The sequence below is a fragment of the Labrus mixtus genome, chromosome 15 (genome assembly GCF_963584025.1).
Source record: "Labrus mixtus chromosome 15, fLabMix1.1, whole genome shotgun sequence".
NCBI lineage: Eukaryota > Metazoa > Chordata > Actinopteri > Labriformes > Labridae > Labrus > Labrus mixtus.
This window is the reverse complement of record NC_083626.1, coordinates 4,454,642-4,480,194: the sequence shown is the minus strand read 5'-3', so window position 1 is coordinate 4,480,194 and position 25,553 is coordinate 4,454,642. Positions and strand designations below refer to the sequence as shown.

The 25,553-nt window shown below is 39.4% G+C and overlaps 1 protein-coding gene across 3 annotated transcripts in view; it reads right to left on the bottom strand.

Moving 5' to 3' along the window:
- prkar2aa (protein kinase, cAMP-dependent, regulatory, type II, alpha A) overlaps positions 1-25,553 on the bottom strand; it is a 51,420-nt gene that overhangs the window by 15,348 nt on the left and 10,519 nt on the right. For all 3 annotated transcript variants that reach the window (XM_061056636.1, XM_061056637.1, XM_061056638.1), the window contains exon 3: positions 4,461-4,496. In XM_061056636.1, coding sequence (XP_060912619.1) covers positions 4,461-4,496 — 36 coding nt within the window. The remainder of the gene's footprint in view (positions 1-4,460; positions 4,497-25,553) is intronic.

The window sequence follows — 25,553 nt, the reverse complement described above, 5'->3', positions numbered from 1 at the left end:
AGCAAGTTCTAATGAAGAAAAATAAATTTGCATACCCCCGTTGTGGCTGTGAAGTCAACAACCATACTGTATGTTCAATTGGCGAACATTTCTGCCCAAATCACATGCTTTTTTGTCCCTTTAGGCGCACCATGGATAAGCCTCAGCAGTGTCTCCCTTTAGTCACAGTGATAACGCTCAGACAGCTCAGTTAACCAGTCCAAAGTAAAATCCACCTTATGACATCAAACATTTAACTTTTTTTTTACTGTTCCTTTAAGCTTTGTTCACTGTTGGCTTTGAGGGACGGACTAACATTTATTGACATGGCTTCATAACAATTGGCCTGAAAAAAAGGAAAATGTAGTAGTTTATCTTCTAACTAAAGTACTGTAAATAATGACACTTCAACAATAACAGATACTCATAGCAAAGGTGCTAATCTAAATACAAACTCTGCAAACCAAACTAGACAGATATCATCAAAGTGACATACAACTTTGATGCATATGAAGATGTGACAGTAACAAAACAAACTGAACACAATATTAAAAGATGAACAAGGTGATGAAGGCAGATGAGAGATGAAAACCACACTCGTACAGAGTTCAGGGAAAGATAATATGTTACACAAGCACACACACAAGGAAGACGTTGTACTACATACAATAAGGCGACAGACATCAGTAAAAAAAAAAAAAAAGAAAGAAAAAAAGCGGACATTATTTCTGCAAGGCATTGAAAAAAGCCAGAACTTAGGAAGACATTTTTTTCTAACCACAGTGGATGCCAAGCACCATGGAGTGGAGACTCCAAATCTTCTATGATTGCACGCATACAAGCACACACCTACAAAAAAAACATGCATGCAGTTAGTTCGCTCGACCAATGTACAGAGGTTCCGGCCCTCGAACTAAACGGCCCGGGTTCAATTCTAACCTGTAGCTCCTTTCCTGCATATCACTCCCCACTCTCTCTCTCCCCCAGAATTCCTTCTCAATCCACTGTCCTGTCTCTACAATAAAGGCATTAAAAGCCCCAACATAAAAATAAAAAATAAAATAAAAACAACCAGAAAGAGTTACAATCAGGAGTAAATTCCTAAAAAAATTCTGACCCCGGCAAAAGAAAGGGTTGATCAGTTTGAAAACACAGGTAGTATAAACATAGTGCTCATCATATCACATAGGAGGGTCTACGTCTCTTTCTGAATTTACTAGAGCTGGACAGGACCTAAAAATATTAAAAGGGACAAACCAGTATGGCTTCCCACTGGCACAACATTTGCCATAAAACAAAGACTTTTGTATATTTCACCATGTTTTATATAATTGATCTCTAGGTATATAGTGAGGAGCAAAGGTTTTGCTTGCTGGTTAAATCATTTTCTCTTTTGACACCTTGTTGGTATTTGGGCTTTAAAAAAAGATCTGTCCATAAAATGAATACATTAGGAATAACAATTGAGAAGAACAAAACAGGAATTAATAAAAATGTCTGTACTTAATCCTTCTCTTTTTGGGTTTAACTGTGTAGGATTATTGTTTCTACAGTTCTTATCATAATTAAGTTAATAATGTACTTCATTTAATTTAATATTCAAACATAGTTCAAGTAATCAATCACTGTAAAAAATCTTTAATATATCATTTATGATACATGTTTTTTATTTTATTTCATTCTTTATCCTGAAATACAGTGATATTCTAGTTGAACTTATACAAACATACAGTAGTTGGAAGAGTGTGCATTAAAAATCATGTCCACAGAACTCTTTGCATCTGGTTCACTAGATTCTCATTGGACAATTGTTGGAACTCACTTGGGAAATAAAGAGTGTAGAAAGAGGTCCCCCTTGACAACTCAGAGCGATGACACATAATACATCCGACAAATCCCACTAAGGAAATAAATTGTTCTCTTATTGCACTCTGTACATTAAGTGACCAGAGAAACAAAAACACTGGGCTAGTGTAATGCAATACAGCAGCCCTCTATTAAGTACCACCACATGTAAGAATAGAACAATCTCACATCTTGCTGAAGTTGTACTTAACACCCAGATCACGTTTGGGTAAAGTAACAAGTGCAACAATGGAGATTTCTGTCAAAAACAATAACAGCTACTAGTAACGCTGTCTGTGGTCAGAGGTAGAACTGGCTTTAAACTTTGCTGACTGGCTGGTACAAAGTTTTTTCTTTAAGTTCAGTTGTATAGAAAACATTGTTTTAGTAGGTGTTTTGTTAATCAATTATGTTTTTATGATTTAGCAATAAGTTAAGACACATATAATGCAATCCAATGAAGTACTACTAGTAAATTGTAAATTCACACTTCTTTGATTGTGTCAATGAAAAAGAATGAAAAGATTCTTTATGTTATATACATTACAGAAATGTCTGGATTGCATTACGATGTACATGGCATTCTGTGTTACACTTAAGGGTAACTGCACTTTTCACATAAGCTACGTGGTTTTATTTTTAAGCAAACCAGTTGCCAACAAGGTGCAGTTAACATCAATCAGTGTTTTCAGAATGAAAGGATGACTTTGGACAGATATACGTTTAGATAGTTAAAATAATCAATCGAGTACGGTAGGTTTGTGTTCACATTGATCAAATAAACTGGGCTTTGGGGTCAAGTGTACTCGGATCCAGGCCCGGGTCCCTAGTGTGAAACCACCCTAAGTGTTTCTGGCAGATTTAACAATACTACCTGCTTGTGTTCCTGCGACATGGCATTCAAAAGAACTTGATGAAAATAATAGCAAAAAGTGTTTTTCAAGGACATTTCAACATCACACAGAAGTTGATCCTTTTGGGTTAAAAAAAGGCCTTCTCTTCATCATATTACCCAGTCAGACATTTTTGCAACATCTTGCCCTAATTAGCAAATTCATTTTTGAGTTGAGGCCACAAAGGTTTTTTTTTTTTTTAAATCAAGATAATTAAATTTTTTGAATTATCAAAAAATGTGTGCTAAGTGTCTTTCCTCCAAGCTTTTCTGAGATAATAAATTAACAACAAACTGGCTAACAGTAGTGAAAACTGAAACACATAATGCCTCAGCCCTGGCTGTCACAGCGCACATCAACTAAAAACATGCCGCAGCAGCCGAGACACAAGACCGGCCTGTCGGCAGCAGCCGTCTCACTGCTATATTGCTGGCCACCGCCGGCCGCTGAGACATAATGACTTTCGACTGTCGCCAGCGGTGAGGACGAGGAGCCGAGGCCGGCTCGAGCTGGGGCGGACTGGTAGTGTCGGTGCTCTCACTATTTGCCTATGGACACAGACATAGAGTCTGTTTTCTGCCAGGAATTTCCAAGATCAATTCTGGAGGAAATCTCGGAATCAGTTGGGGAAACGGCCTTATCGTAGTAAATATGTCTGTAAATAGGACCTTAGTGGGAGTGGCCTGCGGTGCTGTGCATTCTGGGAGTTGGTGTCTTTCATCCACGAGACACTTTCTGCCTTTTCTCAGCCAAGAAGGCACCAACTTCAAAATTTATTTCACATTTCTACTACAGATATGACCCAATGTCAATACAGATTCATGTTTCAACTGGTCAAGTATCCCTTTAAAGTCAAAAAGGGATGTTTTTCCTTTTAATCTTCTTAGTTTAAGAGAAGTTCAAATGTGTTTTCCTGAGAAACACAACTCACTTAAAACAAACTCTTCTTTCATGTACAGGAACTTAAACAGACCATTGTAATAATATCTTTGAGAAAAATTGTGATCAACAAAATGACGCTCTTTATTGTTGTATTAACACAATTTCAGGGCTCAAAAGGGATCATTATGTCTCACAACATTACCTCAGCAAAGAAGGTCAATTCGTACAATGGAACATTTATGTCAATTGTCAACAGAGAAACTTGAAATCACTGTGTTAATCTGTTCAAATGAGGGTCCAACAAATGGAACAAATTAACACAACACACTCTTCAACATCCTTGGCGCTGCGGTACAGACAGCAGGGGCAACAGAGACAGTAGGACAACAGTAAAGATAAACATCAGGTGACACACCCAGAGCCTAATCAAAGTGCAGCTCTCTGTGACGGCTGACGACATTCAATTACTCATGTGTAAACAGTAGACGGCTACGACCAAGCGTGAGAAAACAAGCGCAGCGCACACACAGGACCACAGGCGCCAACACAACCCAAACACACCACAGAGATGCTTTTTAACACTGTTTTACATGAATGACATACGCAAGTACAGTCATTATGAAAACACTGCCTGAACAGTGTTTGACATCAGTGACGGGGAAAGACACGAATCAGCAAGTCTCCCACCAGGCCTCAAAATGCATGACACACTCAATAACGCACACAAAAGCAGCAGGTGAGCCACTCAGGCAGTGATGTATGCAATTTTGTCTCTCATGTGGATAACACTTAAGGGGCATGACGTCAAACATATGCATAAACACACACACACACACCTACTGGTGTATACACATATCTTACCTGACACTCTCCTGTTGAATCTGCTGGGTGGTGGAGCTGTGGACAGAAAGAGAGAGTGAAATTAACTTTTTTGTTTTAAGTAATGATATTCAATTACATTTTTAGTGGCTTTACAATCCACAATACATTACAGTATATGCTCTGAAAATAAAGTGTTCATATGTATAAGTCAAAGAAGGGACAACATACAGATGGACTGTGTGACGGCCAGCTTTTCAGAGAGAATGATATGGCCGAACACATGAAAGCAACATGAGGTGACAAGTTATTAAGTAGGAATGACTCAAAGCTATATATAAAGTAAATAAACATTAAAGAAAAAAGTGTGTAGGAAAGACAAAGAGAATATATGAAAACCTTTACATGTTCAATTTTGAATAGTTTAATATACTTGAATGCTACTGTGAACAGTTGTTCCAGCATTCAGCATTTCAAGCAAACACAAATACACACACGAAAAGACAACAAACTATGGTCAAGCTCGGCAGCAATAATCAAACAAGGATTGCCTGTGGCAAGACAGATATGCAATGAATAATGTAGCTGGTCATAGCAGAAATTAACCCAGAAAGAGCAATGAAAACCCTAACACTTCTAAGGGACGAATAAATGATCCAAATTTCATGTCTAGATGGTGTTTGCTATTTTGGTTGGAACTGCATCAATTTCAACAGTTAACTTTGCAGCATATTAAGCTGTTATAATTGACATTTAACTTTCATTTTTATTGAAAGTACTGTGAGAAAGGATGAACAGACAACATGAATCACTAACAATGCCACTGCCCATACCGTGTACCGTTTAGTGTCTACTTCATGTCTGCCTTCTTCAAAATACTTGAATTCTATGTCATCCAGCTCTTCGTGGCCTTTAACTTCTCTCATTTATTCTTAGCGTCTACCTTTCCTCTATCCATGGTGACATTAGGCTTTTAGAAATAAAATTGTACAGCTCACATTATATTTGACAGGACTCTTTCTGCGGTTTGATTTGGTAAGATGTAGTTCTAATATTGGGTAAGACGGGTTCTGCATCCATAGCAACAAAAGCCGTTTCACATTTGCACTCCTGAAAACTCCTAGAGAATTTCAGGAGGACTGCTCCTAAAATCCTCCTGACCCGTTTGTTCACACATGCACCTCCCAGCAGGAGACTATCCCTGTCGGACTTGAGTGAGGGTGGAGGGTCTCCTGAGGCAAGACGTGACATAAAAAGAACAGAGAGGAAGTGGCAGACTAAACAACAGAGTCCATTGTACAACATCTTAGCGGTTGCATGTATGCAGGGAATAAAGATCACCACCCCCTACCACTTGCTCGAGGTGAAATGTCTTGAATATTTCCTGCTGCGTTCTCACGTAACCTCACCCAAACTTTCTCATGAAAAAGTACTAGGGGGCTGGCATGAGAAACTCTGGATAAACTCCGTGAGAAAAATTCAGCTGTTTGTGTTCACACATAAAGCTCCTTCTGCAAATATCAGGAGTTTTTATGAAAATGTGAAAGCCCTAAAAGTTATTCATTGCAGTTATTCTGCTTTACAGAAATAACCAATAAGCATCAATAATTACATAGTGCGATGCAGTAAGATTTAATTAATTAATCAAATAATAAATGATCTAAAAGTTAATAACAAGTCAAATATTTATGAGGAATTAGTATGAATTAAACTGGGGCTTCGTTGCAGCAAACGCTGCACATTTTGTATAATACATTAAGCACTCTGAATCAGCGACATTTCTTTTTCCAAATATCAGCAGGAACCCTGTCCTTAACTTTGAACGCGGGTGCCAACTTATCCTGTCTGTGTTCATAACAAATTGACAAAGAGGTTAGCGGTTTGTTTACATTTTGACTTGACAGGCAGACTTGTCTGTGCCAGTGTAGCAAGCCTCAAGCTGTTAGGATGCCCTGTTTTGATGTGCAGATGCTGTTGGGATACATAACGTTACTGAGCAACAACGACAAGGATGGCAAATCTGATGTCTCTGGTATTAAATTCTGCATTCAGAAGCTCTTAACAGAAGGCACCTTCCCAACTGAAGTGTTTCCTTGAGCAAAACACAGAACCTGGAGAACTGATGAGTAACTGACTGGGATCTTTGACTCCGTTAATGATTTCTGCCAGGGAAATTACAGTTATAAACATAGTGAAATAAATGAAAATAGTCTAATGGATGATGCTTTTCTGTAAAAGAAAAAACTACTCTCTAAATCTACTCTTCAAAGTCCCAATGAAACGGAAGTCAGAGAGTTTCTAACTGTTGAATACAACCAATCACAAGATAGAAGGTGGGACATGACATTGTGAATTTGATTGGATCATTAGCTTCAACCAAGCTTTTTAATTGGTGCAAAAAAAGCCATAGCCATCAGACAATTATAATGTTTAAAAGGAAGAGAAAATACAGATACTTGATGTAAAAATACTCAGATAATGCTGTATTAAAATATCTTGCAATGCAGATAACTGTCATATTGTTGATGGGTAACCAGTCTTACCAATCATTAATTTTTTTGCTACTTAACCGGGCTAATCCAGAGCAAAAACTTCATAACATTGGTGCAATCAATGTTCAGGCGTCATTCAACTTAGCCCCATGAGTACAGACCAACACTGCAAGGTTTCTACTGAACTGGCTCCAGACAGGGAACGGGAAGACCTCAGAGTTGAGCCATTGTTGTCTATCTAGGACAATTTATAAAGGGAAGTTTGAAGCACTAGATATGTTGAAGTACACTGAAAAGCATGTTAAATCTGAGTTCAAAGTAATTCATTTAAACAATTGTTTTAATGTCAGTAACAATTCTGTAATAAAACATTCTTTCCATGCATCATTTTCAAGATGATGATAGAACACGACTTTAACCACGCAAACACAGGGAAAACATCCTGTGCAAGACAGAGGGTGCTTCCTGCCTGGAAATGTCTAAACAGAAGCTATAATCGAGTTTAATTTCTGTTCATGATTTCAGTGCCATCCACTTGAGACTGGACAACATTCATCAGAGTGGAGGCAGTCCAGAAGGCCACTGCTGGATATTAATATGCATAAGGGATAAAAAAGCAGCAAGTCGAGGAAGAATTGATTGTGTACAGAAGGGCTGTATTTTTGTGTTTGCATCAAACAATGTCAGAGTGTGTTTTATAGTGTCATAGAAGCACGTGTGTTTGTATGGTCGATTAAGTGCATGGATTCTGGCCTTGCACAGAATTTGTATGTCTTCTAAGAAGTGTTCGACTCCTGACCCTGTGTGTTGCAAGGTGTTAATTTAACCACACAGACGGTGAAGTCATACTCTCAAACACCTGCTTCCTAACACTGGGCTGTTACTAGCCAGCATGGTCAAGGTGCACTACTGCCACAAACACACACATATATGAAAGGTCTGTGTGTTCATTGCTACCTTATTACCATCCTGTCAGAGCCCATTAGATCTAGACTGTGAAGATGGGAGTCAGGGGAAAACTCACACACAGACACCACTTTTCCCCGGTCAGCTGGGGAGATGGACATAGTTTAACACTCTTCTCTCTGTGGACGTCACATTAGCTATTACTCAACACAGCAGCAGGATGGTTTCAGCTACTGTATGGCTAAGGCTTACGATAGTTGCATATTATGAATTACCTGTGAACATTTCGTTACTCATTGAAGTTTTTTTCCAAGGCATATGGGAAATACATATTCACTTCTACATTTCATCTCTAGTGGTATGCATGTGTAAACTCTAACATACCACTTGTGCAGACTCATTTGGCGTCAGCCTTACTTCAATGAACTTTCATTCTCCTTGACAACATATAACACTTTAAAGGGGCTATATGTAACTTTCAAAGATACTGCGTTTGTAGCGATACCGCATGGCCGTTAGGGGAACTGCACCAGTAACCTGTTGCTCGCTCTCCCTCGCGTGCTCGTCATACGTGCTCGTACGTACACAAACGAGAATCATCATCGTCCGCGAAACACTGGATATTTACCGGCATAATGTTTACAGAGGAGGTAAGTGGTCATACACGTGAAAGTCTGTGAAGGAGTCTGTGTGTCTGTATTCATTCTCCATCCTACAAACGACAGTCTCTGCAGGCACTGGCTGAGAGCAGGAGTGTGTGATGAGTTTGTCCACCTTTGAGAGCTCCTAGGGTGGATAGAAGTGTGTGGAAGACGGCCTCTGGCTGTGGAGTTGAAGACCAGGAGTGTGCGATCAGTTTGTACTGTTGACCTCTGTAAGCGGAGCGGAGTGAGGAGGACGTTGAGAACGTGCATAAAATGTCACTTCCTGGAGCTTTCACGGAAAATATGACCCAGGGAAACTTTTTATACAGACAACACAGATAGACAGTGAACATCTACTTTTTCACATCAGTTAACCGTTCGCGTATTAATGGGCGATTAATTAAAACTATTTAAAAAGTTACATATAATTTAATGTTACGAAAACACAAGTTCAGAATTTCCAATATGACATTCACCAAATCATTTACAAACAAAAAACAGGCCAAACACCAAATAAACTTGATGATGCCAGATAATGATTTCCCTGCAGGCCATGGTACACTCTGACCATTAAACGATCATTATAAAGATAAAACATTGTTCTGTCATGTCTCTGTGCAATCTCTCTGTTTATCAGAAGACTCAGTAGTTAATAATTATGAACAAGGAACAGGAAGAAGGTCAGTTTTAGTTATGTTAGTTAAATGAGGTGAGGATGCATTGACACTCTTAAAAAATAAGTTCGAATTTTAAGACAAAATTTCCATAGAAAAATAGAAATGGACCTGCACATTCTTTGACTGTCTCTATACTTAAAAGCTATTTTTTCCTGTCTACATTCAGAACAGTTCATTCATCTCCTCTATGTCTGAGTAGAACTTCTTTGTTTTCAGCTACTCAACTGATTTTTTTAAGGATGAAAGAAATCTCTGAAACCTGTTTGGTTGCCCGCCAACCATTACTGGCACACAAACTTCCCAGCCACAGCCAAAATAAAGTAAAGAATGACGAGAAAATGATTCAAATATTAGATCTGTGCATCTTCATCTCTTGCTTTTTAACCAAGTTCCTGCAGGTAGAACTGTATGGTGGCAGACGGTACAACCAAAAATATATATAATATATATATATATATATATAAACATTCTGTTCTTTAAAATACTGGAGTATCTGTTTATATTGAAGACTGTAAAATAAATAGATTGAGTGGGATCAAAACACAAGCCACTAACACCTGAATGCTCCTTATGACTACATTCTCTTTTAGGGTTTTTCTCTATGAATATATATATAAAAAAACCTTTTCTTTCAATTATCTTGTCAATCTAACCACTTCTTTCCAAAAAAACAAACACATTGTTAGCAGTACCTCCATGATAATACTATTCTTGGTTTCTCTAGCTTCCTCCTCTCTGTCATTTATGGTATGACTCGCCCCCTCAACTGTCTCCAAGGAAAAGACCTTCCTTCTGTGTATTGCTCCCAAGGCTTCTCGACTATTCATCCTTCCTCCGTCTTTCTTTTATATCGGAGTCTTGTCTCTTACTTCATCTCCTTTACCTCCAGCAATAAGTTGTTTGGAGTTGGTGTTGGGAGTTTGACTAACCAGTATACCACTGAGATGAAAGTCAACAACCAAACAGCAGTTCTTCCAAGGTTCTAGCTACCTGTTTATTCTTTCTCTGCAGGCACTCATTCTCAGATATGACATTTAAAATGCCACTCATGAAGGATGTATTGGCTGACATTAGATTTTTTTAATTAGGCAATAATGTAACCACCAATAAGCAATCTCACCAGATGATCAACAATGACAAAGCAATGACTAGAGCAACACTTACAGAAAGTCCTCTGCTTAATTTCTGATGGACAATGACAGTTGGTGTCTTGTTAACAAAGAGACATCTATTGTTTATTTTTATACAGCTTTTCTGTCGTGCATCTTGATGTACTCTATGCTAATGTCCAGCTGAGCTGTGTGGTGCATAAATTATGACTACAGTGTCATTAATTTACACATTTTCTTATGTATCAAATGTATGCAGAATACTGCCCTGTCCCTGGAACACACAAAATGGGAAACAAGAGTATATATGGGCAATAGAATTAGCAGGAAAGCATGCTGGTTCTAAAATTGTTGAGTTCAGTAAGAAAAAAAAATGCAATCTGAAAAAAACAAAAAACAGAATTGGCTGCCATTTCAATGCAAAAATAAAAAAAAGATTTGTCTTTAAACATACAGCAAAATTGTTTAAAATAACAATTTAACCAATATTCATCAGTAAACCATTCTATGATGCATATCTTTCAAACCCTCTATCTGTCTTTCCCTGCAAAAACTTTGATTTTGAGGATGTATTGTCATTGAAAAAAAAGATGGATATCTTCATTGGTGAAATAAAAGGTGATTATTGGGAACTGGAGTGGCCCCCTCTGAGACCCTTGCTCTGAGGGTCAGGCACTAACCATGAACCACAACGTCCCCATTTCCATCTGAATGGGACACCTTTGTCATTCTCAATCTCTCTGTCTCACCTTATTTCCTGTTATAAGGCAACACGCTGGTCAGTGTAATTCATTATCACCGAGCTGACAACGGCTTCTTGAACTCTGAAATGCATTAATCCATTTTAGAGCTTTAAAAAATGCTCTGGTGTTAAGAGTAATATACACATTTTGTGATAAATTGAATGAAACCAGAGTGCTTTAGAGGTTTTCAATAACAGCAATCATTATAACATCACCTGACATACAATAAGAATGATCATTTTCACTCTGCCCTTATTCCACTTTTTGTTGTTTCCTTGAGTGCAGTCACCCTCACATCACAAAACTCTATTATCTGCAATATAACCACCTACCAGGAGAACACATTCCAAAGTGCTTAACTTGATTTGTTTTGATCCCAGTGAAACTTATGAACAGGTCAGATCACTGCAGGGACCAGAGCAAAAGCACAAAGACCAACAAAAATGCACACACACACACACACGCACGCACGCACGCACGCACCTATTTGATTGCTATTGTTACTTGATTCTAGTTCATATTTTGCTCTGTACACGTTTAACTGACTGATAGTGGTTGGTGTTTTTCTCCTACAATACATTAGAGTACACAGTGGGGGTATTGTTGCTTTGGTGATACACTACTCCTGGTTCAGATTACCTTACAGCTTATAGATTTTTAAACTACATCAAAGAACATTGTCCAAACCAGTGACTCACCTAAATACATTTGCTCCTTGTTAGTGGGGGGTAAAAGTCAGGAATCACTTGGAGTTTCTTCCCTTGTATGAGTTTTCTTTTGGAGGGATTTGAAACTTACTACCAAAATAAAATAGCTACTAGCACATGTGAGATTTCAGCCAATTACAAAATGAATCATGTATTGTCTTTACAATCACTTAAAAGGCAATTTTGTCTGTCAAGAGCAGTATGACATGTCACAAAATGTGTGCATGCACCAAAGACTGTAAATATGAATGGACGAAGCCTGTGTGATGTCACCCATCTATTATGGCAAGGGTTCCAGAGGCTCATCGGCAACAGCCGCCATACTGGAAATCCTGTCTCAGTCTAATTCTAGTCAACCTAAGCACAGGCTGAGAGCTTGAGCTGAGGCGGGTTTAAAGCCTCTTGACGAACCGTTACATCGCGCCCACCTGCCAATGATGACAGCTACGCGCCTAACTATGGATAACACATATCGTTCATAAAATCATAATGGATGCTTAAAAAAATTAATTAACAGTGTGTGCCCATGTTGACAATAACTAATCAGACCAATATTGTTTTTTGAACCAGGCTGTAAACATGTTAATTTCTGCTGTAAAATAGCTGCCGGGGCTCCTGGAGCCAGTCTCAAGCGGACACTTGAGGCACTGCAGGTTTTTGCACTTCCGCATTGTTTTTTTCTTTTTCAACACTAGGGGTCACAGCTTGGCGTATACTAGGAATGCAACAATTCTCAATATAATATTAAACCTTTCAGAACAGTATCCCAGATCAATATGTGCTTGTGAATTGGTTTTTCCTTTTTTTTTTGCATTCAACTAGCTATCATGCATTGTATTTCTCTCAGAAGTGGCTCTGTTTGTGTCTGCATGTGAGTCTGTGTGCTGGGATAAGGAAACCGTTAACTCCGAGTCCAATCTGATCCAATCACTGTGTGCTAAAGTTCACTGAGACCATACACTAAGAGTGTGTATAAATGGAAAAGTTTTTTTTTACTTAGAATACCTACTAAAACACTCCAACTGCCAGGGTGACGGAACCAAACTGAAAACAGTGACCACAAAGCCAAGGTACACTACATATTGAACCTGACTGGATAGTGTTGCATCCCTAGCGTGCACATGCTTTTGTGTTTCTCCATGTGTGGGTGCGTAAGTCTGAGTATGCAATGTGTGAAGTGCTCTCCCTACAGTCATGTGGCTGAAGGGGAGGGGGATTGAGGGTGGTGGTGGTGATGGTGGCTGTATCAAGTGTATGCCTGAAGTTGCCTTGGCAACCTAACACAAAGACGATCTCATCACCATAACAACTCTACCCCTTCACCCTCCCTCCTACCCCATACACGACCGGCATCCACCCTCTTCTCTCCTTTCCAAGTGGCAGATCCCCGCCCCCCCCGTTTTCTTTCTATCTCTCTCCATCCCTCCCCATACACCCACTCACTGCTATAACAGCATTAACAGATGGACAGAAGCACCATAGAGGGGTAGAGAAAAAGAGAAAGGGGAGGACCATGAGAGAAGAAGAGAAGATGAAATTAAAAGGCAGACCAAACAGGGTGACAGAGACAGTTCTATCACAATGTGAAAAAAAAAAAAAGAACATAAGAGGGACAAAAACATTATGGCAAATGCAAATATGATGGCTGTGATGAATAGTGAGCTACTGCCTGTTGATATGGGAAAAAAGGAAAGATAACAGGGACAAACCATTGACACAGCATACAAGAGATTTATTGTGTTTGTATAAAGAAAAGGAGGATAGAAAGTCAGCAGCAGGATAAAAGGATAAGAGGATGACTTAAGCATGTGATAACTGGTGATTCTGAAAAACACATGGGAAGATAGAAAGATCATCACTAAGGAAAGAGAAGGAGAGTGAGGGATAAACCCCCCTAAGTGAATATTGAAAAAATGCAGCAATTCTTCCATCCCCGCCTGGTGTTTTCCATTGATTTTTTTTACAGCCATTCTCAGTGAGTAACTGCCTGTCTGCATGGCCCAACAATACATCAGCCTGTTAGCCAAAGGAGAGGAGAACGGAGCATGAATGTGGACATGTCACTTTAGACACTTCAAATGTCTATGTTTGACATCATTTGATTTTGCTATAACAAAATGGCTACAGAGTGGTTACATTGGTACGATTAATGGGACAGAGAAATAGAAAAAAACGCCATATGGACAGGACAGGCGGTGCAGTTAGTCAGGATTTAATGAACCCTAATCTAAACTGTGGAAATAATGGCTGACTTTTAAGTGAGAGAGTGAATAGGAAAATAGGCGACAGCATCTAAGTCTGGACAGGTTTGTTATTTGTCCGCCCACCTGTTGCTGCTCACACCGCCTGGTTTCCCTTTTACATCTCTGCTTCCTAGAATAGAAATTACAAAATGGTAGAAAAACTTGGCTTCTAAATAGAACAAGTCTGTCCGTTAGATTAACCACTAGAGCAGCAATCAGCTGCCATTTGGGCTTCAACCTATTCAACAATATACATTTGGCAAATTGAAGATAGTGACAAGGGCTGGATCATGCTTGAGTTCAGTTGTGCTGATGTTTTTTTTTTCTTTTAAGATAATCACTGAAAAGTAGTTATGGAGTCAATGAAAAGGGTCAGACAATTCATTTGTTAGCCAATATACAAGTTAAATACAGAGAGACTCTAAGGAAGCTAGGTCTTTAGAAAACCAATAGAAACACAGGCCTGTTTAAAGTGAGGCACTCTCATTGCTTCAGCTGCTTCTTGGTGGCATTATTGTTGCTTAAATAGCCAATTTTCAACATTTTGAACACCAATACTCTGTGACATATAACAGGTAATCAAAATATGCTATGCCCATGGTGCTGGGCGAACCTCAGGAAAATATAGTAAAGTTGTGCCACGGTCGGAATTTTGATTTATTTTGCGTGGTTTGTTCCTGTAACCGTGTGCACTGGAGAACTTGTTCAGGCTGTGCACAGGGTACCCTGTTGGCCATTTAGATAATGCAATGCCCATATTTGACTTTAGAACTGTGGGGGAAAAAAATGTCAATTCTGTTAAGCTAGCAAAGTGTAAAAACAAAAAAAAGCTTTGAGAAAGATTGGTGTTGAATATATATATATCAGCCAGGTTTCTTTTGCCATACGCCATCAACTCCTTTTGCACACCTCACCTACAGTATCTCCCTTTTTCCCCCACATATCTTTTCCTCGACAATTGGAAAAAAATGTAAATAGCCCCCGCCATCTGTTCTTCCTGTATCCACCCACTCTCTCTCTGTAGCTCTCTACCTCCTTTCCTCTCAGCATCTCTCCTCTCTGCTAATGCCTCTTCCCCTCTGTCTATCCTCCTTTGAAGGCCTGATTTATAACAGCAGGGTCAGATGTGGAGCAGGGAGCTTCCCTCACGTGTTAGACGTAGACATCAGTGTCAGTCTCTGCTGGCATGACACGCACACGCACACACGCACACACACACACACACACACACACACACACACACACACACACACACACACACACACACACACACACACACACACACACACACACACACACACACACACACACACACACACACACACACACACACACACACACACACACACACACACACACACACACACACACACACACACACACACACACACACACACTAAATGGCGAGATGGAAAGCAGACTCAATAAAGCAGATCATCAGCTCTATTCTCCTACTGCAGTGCACACCCACATATACATAGAGATCCCTACTGAACAATACCTTTAAAATGCACACGTGTGATGAAAAGGGGATTTTCTGGCGGCCTTTCTTCTACTATATGAAACAGTGGCTGACTGTGTGATATAGACCAAAATAAGAAAATGAAAAATGTACCCTTTACAGCTCATAAATAATGGCTAAATGTAGGAGTTATGGCAGCACTCCGTAAGATTTTGCAGTGCCTGCAATCTGATAAGAGCCTAACTTCTCCCAACTTTGAGCCACTATCTTTTTTCATGATCCGTTATCAATTAAAACTTTCTAAGGGCGCGGTCACACTGGTCATCTGTACCGTGCTGTACTCAAGCACGATTGCCCCCCCCGCGCCATTCCCACGCTGGCCGGCACGGCCCGCGGTCATACTGGCCAGGACTAACCGTGCCTAAAAGCACGATTACCTCTTGTACATGACGTCGTAATACAACACATGCACGCTTTATGTTATTATGAAGCGTGCTCAGTTTACAAACAGGCGGACGAGAGAGAGAGAGAGAGAGAGAGAGAGAGACGCGCAGGCGGACGAGAGAGAGCGAAAGAGACGCGCAGTCGAGTCCGCGTCTGCACATCAGAGAAAAACACAGAGAGAATGACAGCTACTTTACTGACTTTGCAGCTTATTTTAAGCCATTTTAATCAGACACAGCAATAAATAAATAAAAAAATAAAATAGACGCGCGGACGCCCGCACATCGGAGAACAACACAGAGAACATGGCAGCTACTTTGTGGCTTATATTGTGTCATTTTAGTCAGATATAGCCATGAAACTCTGGATCTCTCCATAATGAAGGCTGTCAGCATTGTGTACCCGCGTGCTTGTGCTCGTGCATGAAGTGTACCGTGCCAAAGCACACCTCTATGAAGTGTGCCAAAGCCAAGGAAGTGTACAGTGCCTGAGCACGATACGCAGCGGTCACACTGGCCAAACGAACTGGACTTTAACGTGGAAGCGTGCTTGGGCACGGTACGGATGGCCAGTGAGGCCGCGCCCTTAGTCTCCCTCCTCTTTTCTTCCTTCGATCCTGTTCCTCCCTCCTCAAGAGCCATAGAGGGAGGAACAAACATAAATCCTCTCCCTGTTAATCCCCCTCCCCCGAGGAGATATATGTAGTCTGGCGCTATATGTCAGCAGTCAATGGGTACCAAAGTGCCGACCTAAGCAGCATTAACTCCAGGCTCTTTGGCCTACACCATATAAGAGGAAGAATGGGAATCTAATCACAAAATGCATTATCAATGTAGGGCAGTGTCTATAAAAAATTAGCACACAATTTTACAATTATACATGCAGGCTAAGAACTTGTTGCAAATGTGAAAGGACACATAAAAGCAGAGGCATTGTCAAAAGAGGACATACAGAAATACACAACCAGCATGATTCATAAACATAACACACCATCACAATCTATAAGTATTAAGTACAGTGTTTCCCCTACCATTATATTAGGGGGGCGCCCCCCCCCCCCCCAAAAAAAAATAAAATTGTATTTATTGTTAAAGCACCACATGGTTGAACAAATCACCAACATCTGATCTGAAGCCATCGACTTAACTTCCTCCAATTGTTTCTGGTTCTGCAGTCATTAGAAACAGGCTTTAAGGCCGACAACCAAATTACAACTAAAAGAAAATGCTCTGATGTAACAGATCTGAAGAGAGAAAGTAGATAATAAACCTGTTGACCTATCTTTTAATGTCATCCTAGGTAAATATACTGTACCATGCAGGTATCATGGTCCCTGATGTGTCATGTCTGCTGGCTGTGTTGTGTTGTACCAATGCCAGATTATTATAATAAGTATGAAACATATAAATTATTGCCTATAGCAAACTGAGGCTTTCGTACGAGTACACACTCAAGAATTTTAAAACAGTATTTTTGATAACACAAATGGGTGGAATTGTCCTTTTTAATGACAGGGAGTTGATGTGTGTCATTACTACTGGCTGTGTCGCGCCTGTGGCTTTTTGTATCATGTGAGAGTCAGCTGGGAAAACTGAGGAGATACAATTTGAGCAGACTGTCAAGACATAATACATGGTCATTTTGGGGGTTTCAGAGAGCATCTACAAACATCCTTACCAGTTTGAATAAAAGAACAAGCGTTATGAAATCTGAGTAGATAAACAGCTTACATTCATAAAGACCAATTAATGTGGTGACAATGACAACCAAATACAGAGGCAAAAGAGGATAATTCTAAAGAAAAATTAGAAGTGTTTAGTCAGTGTGAAAAACTGGGCTATTAGCATTCACACACAAAGCTCACCACATAAACATGGAGGTTTGTCAGGAGTTATGTGCATGTGAGAAAACACAGTAAGTATGCTTAAGTGCAGTGGTTCTCAAACTTTTTAGACTGCGTACCACCTCCGAAAATATCTATAAAAAAAAATCCCTCTCGACTCCTGCAGAGAGTTAAGACAGCAAAAGAGAGCAGAGTCCATACACTCTTGTAAATGTATCAAAACTTAAGCGTCTCCTGGCTCCGTTGTGTTAATGTTAATGTACAGCTGCTTGCAGCCGATCTGTTCTGAACTCCAATAAATAACAGAATATCTGTTAATGTAGGCCTACAGCTGCTTTCTGCTGATTCAGTACTGAACTCCTATAAATAACGGACTATCGAGTGGAACTTTTCAAAACGCAAGGCGTACTCCTGGTGTTTATGTCTGTGCGCGTGTGAGCAGAAATTGAGCAGATTAAAGTTGTTTGTTGCAAAAACTAGATTAATTTAGAGGGGAAAATACATTTGATATAAATACAACCCAATAGATACAAGACAGATAAGATAAGAGTACGACAACAACAACAAAAAAATTGTTTTACGCTGAACAGGTTTTTTTTTAATATTGTGGAGACTCCTTTGCATACCACCACGGGGAGCACTGGTATGCGTACCATAGTTTGAGAACCACTGCTTTAGTGCAACTCACTTCTATTTCACACTCAGCTAACAGGATGAACTGGTAGTGGCTAGTAGAAGAGCAGACAGAGTAATATTAGGTTATACCTTGCACACCCTGTCATGTACTTTCAATTAAATTAATAGCATTGGAGATATTTTATGCTTTGTCACACACATGAGCACATACTGCAGAACCTGTAAGTATGATATACTGAGCATAGGCGTTTAACAAGAAGGTTCCCGACATCACTCTACTGTTTTACTGCTCTGTAAATATGTAAGGGACAACTTGTTTTAAAGTGGAATTTATCACACAGCAATATAAACAAACAGATCTTATGTTACAACAGACGGGTGTCACTGGGGAAGGACCATTTAGAACTATAGCAATGTATAAAACTTTGTCTTTTTATTCCCCTGTTTGAGTCTGTCATTCTTTCTCCTCTATCATTGCTAATAACTCCTTCCTCCTATGACATCAAGCCCCCAACTCTTTATTCTCACGCTCTACACTGTTCTGTTTAAGACCGCGTTTCCCACCATGTAACTCCCTTCTTCCTCTTTACCTTTCCCACTGTCTAACTCTGTCCAGTTCCCTCCCGCTAAATGTTCTAATTTTCACTTGTCCTGTCTCTCTCTCAAACACACTCTCTCTCCCCCCACTTCCCCATATCTGACTCTCTCCCTTTCCCAGTATCCCACCCTCTTTCCTCTATCTCTCTCTCTACCCCCTCTCTATTGACGCTCTTAAGCCCTTAAAAGGAAGTAGCCTTGTCCTGCTTAGAGCTGCATTGGTTTTAACCCTTTCTCAGTATCACTGGGTTTGCTGATACTTATTAACCTCTTCATGTCTGCCTCGTCTGGGTGCCCTTTTCTTTCCTTATCAGTTACTCTGCTTTAACATGTCACAAGTAGAGTAGAAATTAGCCACATGTTCATCTGTCAAGTACCAAAAAAAAAGAAATATAATCAAAGAATTTACAGCAATCAGAAAAACACGCTTTGTAGATTTTGACCACCCCAAAATGACCCTGCAGTGCTTGAATTGTATTCAACCTTACTTTGTATGTACAAGCTATAAAATAACCTGCTACCTAGTTTCACAAATCATGGAAATCCAGATTTGTATTCAATTAAGCTGTTAAAACTGTTGATTTGGGGGATGATTTATCAGTGATATCTGCAGTAAGAGCAACCCTGGAACAGAGAAGTTAATTATTCTTTTAAGTATAAATACTTTTTTTAAAATGAGAACATTACGTATAAACAAAAATCCCCATCAATGGTAACAATTTTGAAGTGTGTTCCAAATGTTGAGCCCACTCTCAAGCATCTTTTGTTAAATAAAGGTGCAAAGACAAATGTATCACATAAATAAAGCAAATAACAGCAGTGTAAGGATAAAGGAGTGTGTGACTGAGGAAGAGTAAACAACAAGACATACGTTTTGAAGAGTGCAACTGAATGAAGTGTTAAAAATATTACTTATTTCTAGGTTTATTGATGCTCTTTTTCAGTTAGTGCTTACAAAACAGTTCACAATACAAATCATTCTGCTTTTAATATAAAGAGGATGATGTAGTGGCTTAAAGGATGTTTACAAAACTGCCTAGATAATGAAGCCTTATGCTTACTTGTGTCCACAGTGAAATAACTTTCTTTTGTTATCACCAATAAGAATATAGTGCACGGCATGGCTCATGCAGACAACATACTCATACACACATTTTTAGACAAAAACTCAGCATGAAACGGTAACCACTGGTCTGATAAGTTGTGGATGGTGTGATCTGCAGTGTTAGCAGCAGTAATGGCAGAGCACATATGCATATGCCATTTATAAAGGATCACAAAGCACCATGAGAAAGTGCTCATTTAGTTTCAGTGGAAATCCCATGATGACCCTGATAGTGGTAATACCAGGCCTTACCCATGAAAATACACAGGGCAGCAGTAGCTGCAGTGAAAGAAGCCAAAGGATTGCTGTCCAAAAACCATTAGTGAGCAATGTTTCAATTACTGGACACATCAAACAAATAAGAGAGGTCATAGAGGCAGGCTATACTTGAATGAAAGGAGATTTAACAGCTGTCAATTTGTCAAAGGTCATTTAAACCACTAATGGTTACTCACTACATTAATTCCTGCCCTGGCAGGCCTACTTCCCCTCTGAGAACATGCTGCTGTGACAGTGCACCGAGAAAGGTCTAAGTTCATTGGCGACTGTGGATCTGTTCAAAGGAGTTACAAGACGGTTACTGAGGAGCAAGAAGGTTCGCTTTGAGAAAAAGCCTGATCCCTGCAGCCATAAATGCCCTTAACTGCAGGCCTTGTTAAACTGGCCGTGTGTTTTTGTGTACCTGTACTGTGCAATGTAAACTGTTCTTTTTCTCTTCTTTTTTTTCCTCTGTTGTTTCTATGTGTTGATTGTTGTCTAACCTGGACTGTGCTGTGAAGACGAATCAGGACAATATACAGTCTAAGGCTAGGAAGATTACAGCTTTTCATCTTTTCTGATAAAGCTGGCTTGTAATAGGATTTTGCAGCAAAGTAGATGTTTAGTTTTCATGCCACTCCTCGAGACGTCTTTTCTAGTGAAAATAAGTCTGGAGGAGTTTGATAGATTGAGGATTTGATAAATTCAATGAAACCTAAATTCTTTGGACATGCATTAAATGGTGAACAACAACAAATGAACCACTGCTGAATGATATACACACTTAAAATAAGTTACAGTGTACCAAATCTGCAAAAGCTTTACTTTATGACTCCAGTATTTGTAGAATTGTGTTGACAAAGTCCACAATGTTATCAGTGACAGCCTGTAACCTGCAGAACAGACGTCACCTGTAGAATGTGGCCGAAAGGAATGCTTTGTTTCTGACCTTATCAGCGACTGAGTGTATGAAACTAGATATGATATGTTTTCTGCTGCATTGACAGTGAGGCCCAACAAATAAGTTGTCTACAGCCACAGGAACATGTTGTATTCAAATATATAGCCTCTTTTGCCACCAGGGTAACACATGTAGGATGGGCATGTGACTATTTTTGGGTCCTGGCACACACTTTAAGAGATGAGTCCCTGGAAACATTACATTACCAATATAATCCCAGTAGCCGGATGTGGTAAATACTGTGTGGCTAAGCCAAACTGTGCGAGATTAATAATTACAATGACACTGACCCAAACATCTGGGACTAAAGCATATGTTTTTTTAATTCCCATGATGCTCACTTAATTCATTTTGGTTCCCAGGGTAAAAAAAATGTGCCATCTAGAGACTAAATTACAATAAAACACAAATCTGGCACAAAATGAGGCAGAAGTCCTGTGTGCTGGTAAAATATCAAACTGAAGAATAACATTAGTGGCGAGCCTGCGGGTGAAAGAGCGCAACATGCTCTCATCAAACCACTGGGGTGTAACATAAACAAGGCCAATCTGCTCTCACATTATGTGACCATTTACAGTCACAAAAGAACTCCAAACCTCCTTGTTCTCCAGTCTCTGTTTAGAGTTGGGTCATAAAATGAGCGCTTGTATGCTTACTTTAAATGTGACCATAACTGCAGCCTCAAAGGCACAACAGTGACATTTATTTGGTCTGGTGACCAGCTCAAACACCATCTTTCATGGTAATTGGGGCTCACAGGCTGGTACAGAAAAAAGGTTTACATAATATCCAATGTTGAATATACAACCTAAGCAGTATGGGCACAAAAAAGTTACAGTACATGAGTTTTTGCACTTCTTTCTTTTTTCAATAATTTTTTTCTCCCTCGCTTCACCAACGGACATAAATCAGTGACGCTGCCCTTTAAGAAGATAAATAAGAAACTTGGTTACATAAACATACACAACCAGAACTGCAACAATAAGCCAGCGATATAAGAGTGTCATATCAAGGCTATGCAAATACACTGATAAAGGTACTTGGAGATGAGGGGAGGACTGTGAACTACTGATCCCCTGACTTTCTTTATCGGAATCATGATTAAGCAAGGCCACTACCCATCACTGTCACTAACAGCAGGGATTGGCTGAGAGCAGCTTCAATGTCAGTGGTTGCTATGGTGACCATGGCTGTGTCAATTTAGGGCACCATGTTAAACCCGCAATATCCAGAGCATTAAATACCCTCCAAATTCATCTTTTTTTAAAGTAGGCTATTCATCTTTTTTACTGACCGGCAATAAATGTTACTGAAATAAATGTTGCTCTATTTCGTCTTGCAAAATAACAGCCCAAAGCATTGATCATCACCAAGGATTAGGAGGTTATTTTTTGCTTGTGCATGTGTAAAAAATACAGTTTAAGACTGATTTCAATAATTTGAGTGTGAAAAAATTACCAATTATTGTACTTGCTCATGGTAAACTTGAAACTACAAGCGCTTACATTCACACAGACAAATACATACACTGTTGGCTTAGGATACTATGTAAAGTGACCATCAGAATTTACTAATAACACCCATATGCACTCACTCGTTGTCACATAATGCCCCCAGGTGCAACTTGGGAGTTCAGTGTCTTGCTGAATGAAGCTTCCACATCTGGACTGCTGGAGCAGAGATCCAACTGCCAACATTCAGATTGAAACATTACCCACTCCACTGAGCCAATGTCACTAATTTTGCCTTTATGGAGAAAACAACATGTAATAATACATTTTAAATGGTGGCATCTTTGGTGGGAGGATGTAGATCTGTTTACAGAGTTAGTTTTATGATCTTTCATATCATCTGGAGCGCATAGATTTATTGTATTGTTATGTGGACGCAAGAAACAAAATTACAGTAATGGGGCAGAATTTATGAAATACACCCCATTTCATGTGTGTGTGTGACTGTTCATTTGATGAATCAAAAGTATTTCTGAGGTGGGCTGTGATACAACCACCAACTACATGCTGGTCTTTGTCTGTTCAGCTGTCTGCACTAACAGCCAATTTGGCAGGAAACCAACCATCAAACTCTAACCAGGCCGCAGGCCGGGAAACTCTTCTCAATAAACAATCTCTCAAGTGAATATCAAAGTTCATTTATTGCCATTGTCTAATATCATTCTGTATATGTGAGGTCAAACAGTGCAATAAATGAATCACGTTCATAATATTTTAAGACAAATGTCCTCATTTTGCACGAATACTGGGTAAATGGATTGTTTTACCTTCTCCCTCTAGAATCCATATTTCAAAAGAGGGCAGGTTAATAAAACAATCTTGATAGGATGGTTGCAAATTACGTCAAAAGAAGATAAACATTGGACTTTCAACTCAATAAGGATAAATCAGACATCCCATCACATTGCAGAAACAACAGCTGGTTATGGTGCAGTTTGTTCCAGCAGTACAGCATGTATCCCACAGCAAAGCATATTATGAGCTGCCATTGAAGGTGTATATCTTCTGTACATTTTTCAATCTGATTTCTTTCAACCCACATACTTTTTAAATTACAAACCTATTGTTCCACTACAAGTATGAAACAGCACAACTGTTTTAGATAATGTTTTTTTGAATTACATTTCATTTCCTGACCAGCATATTTCTGCATTTTTCCCCAAAAACAAATAGTAACATGAGCCTGTTGTGTGGCTGTGTTTCAACCACCACTTGTTAAATAAAGATGATGGAAAAGATGTGGTGGTGGGGGTTTCCCACTTCAACACTATTGTCCGCAGTAAATTCAAATCCATATCAACAAGTCCCTCACTAGAATTCCATTTTAAGAGGAAATGTGTAAATATTTGGAATCAAGTAGCAAGCTGTTTCAACTTAAAGAGAAGAGCTGTGGAAAATTCTGATCCTGATGTTAAATCCTCATGAACAAAGAAGACTGAAGGAATCGTTAAAGGCAAAACACAAGCTTAGTTCTTACGAAATCCTGAGCAAAAATGAGAGACAGCTTTAGCACATTTTTAGACCATGTTATACATAAGGTTGTATTTTGATACCACCTGTTTTACAATCATTTGAACCAATGATAGTATCAAAAAGTACCAAAGCTTAAAAAAATACTCCAGATCTTAACTTTTAACCAAAAGCTGCTTAAATGGCATTACATTGCTAAGCCAACATATTTATGCACTTGAGAAAGTGTGCAGAAGATTGCCTGCTTTTTTTTGTCATTTTCTTTAAATTAGCCAATATTAGGAGCCTAGAACATGTATTTGTGTTGCTGTGGTATTGTAACAGGCATCAAAATTGTTCCCTGATGAGAACATCTGTATCTGTTCTTTAGGGCAGGGTATCTAAAAAGCTGTAAGTACAAGTGACACATTTAAATTAAATAACATTTCTCTTAACACTGAAATCCAATGAATGGTCATAAATTGTTCTGCAGACAATAAGGGACACTGATTAACCAAAGCAGCTTGACAGTCTTACTGAGTGTTTGATTATCAGTGCATACAAGTATGACAAACCTCAAACCAACATTATGCACCTGAGGCCTGTCTTTCACCTGTCTGCATTAATATCTCCCTTTAACTCTGTTAAGTAAATGGGCAGGTATCCCAGCAGGTTAGAAGGGATCAACAGCCCCTTTCACAATTTAGAAGACATCACATTTTGGTATCTGTTAACAATATCTAGATCTTATCTGCTGAAGCGGATGAAAGGGGAGACAAACCCTTCAGGCAAAGTCAATAATTAAATGCATTAGCCTGGTATTAAATGCTGGCTGTATCCCACCAGTTCCTCTCTCATTCAGTCTCTTGCCATTCATGTTTTCCTTCCTCAACTACACTTCACCCCCTTGTTAATTCTCTGTCTTACCGTGCCAAAGATGGTTGTACTAAACCGCCCTTCTAACCCCTTCTCTCACTAAGCCATCCCATCTAATGAGATTGGGCCCGTACATCAACACCAGCAAAAGCAGAGTGAGGGAGACAGGGGGATTGAGAAAGCGAGAAGGTAGGTTCAGAGGATACAGGATGAGAGAGTGACAGATGAGACACAATGACAGAGAGATTGAAACAGAGATGCTATCTTCTGTGCTATGGAAAGGTAGAGATCTAAACGTGTCTGAAGGCTGGCACACTCCTGCCCAGGAATGTGCAGGAGTGTGTAACAGACAAAAAGAAAAGTCATGATGTTTTGTCATTCTGTCACCCTGAGCATGATTTAGACCCATGCTACAGTACCAACCCAAAGAAGGAGGACAAACTGAACGTGTTACTGTGACCTGTTTTCACAA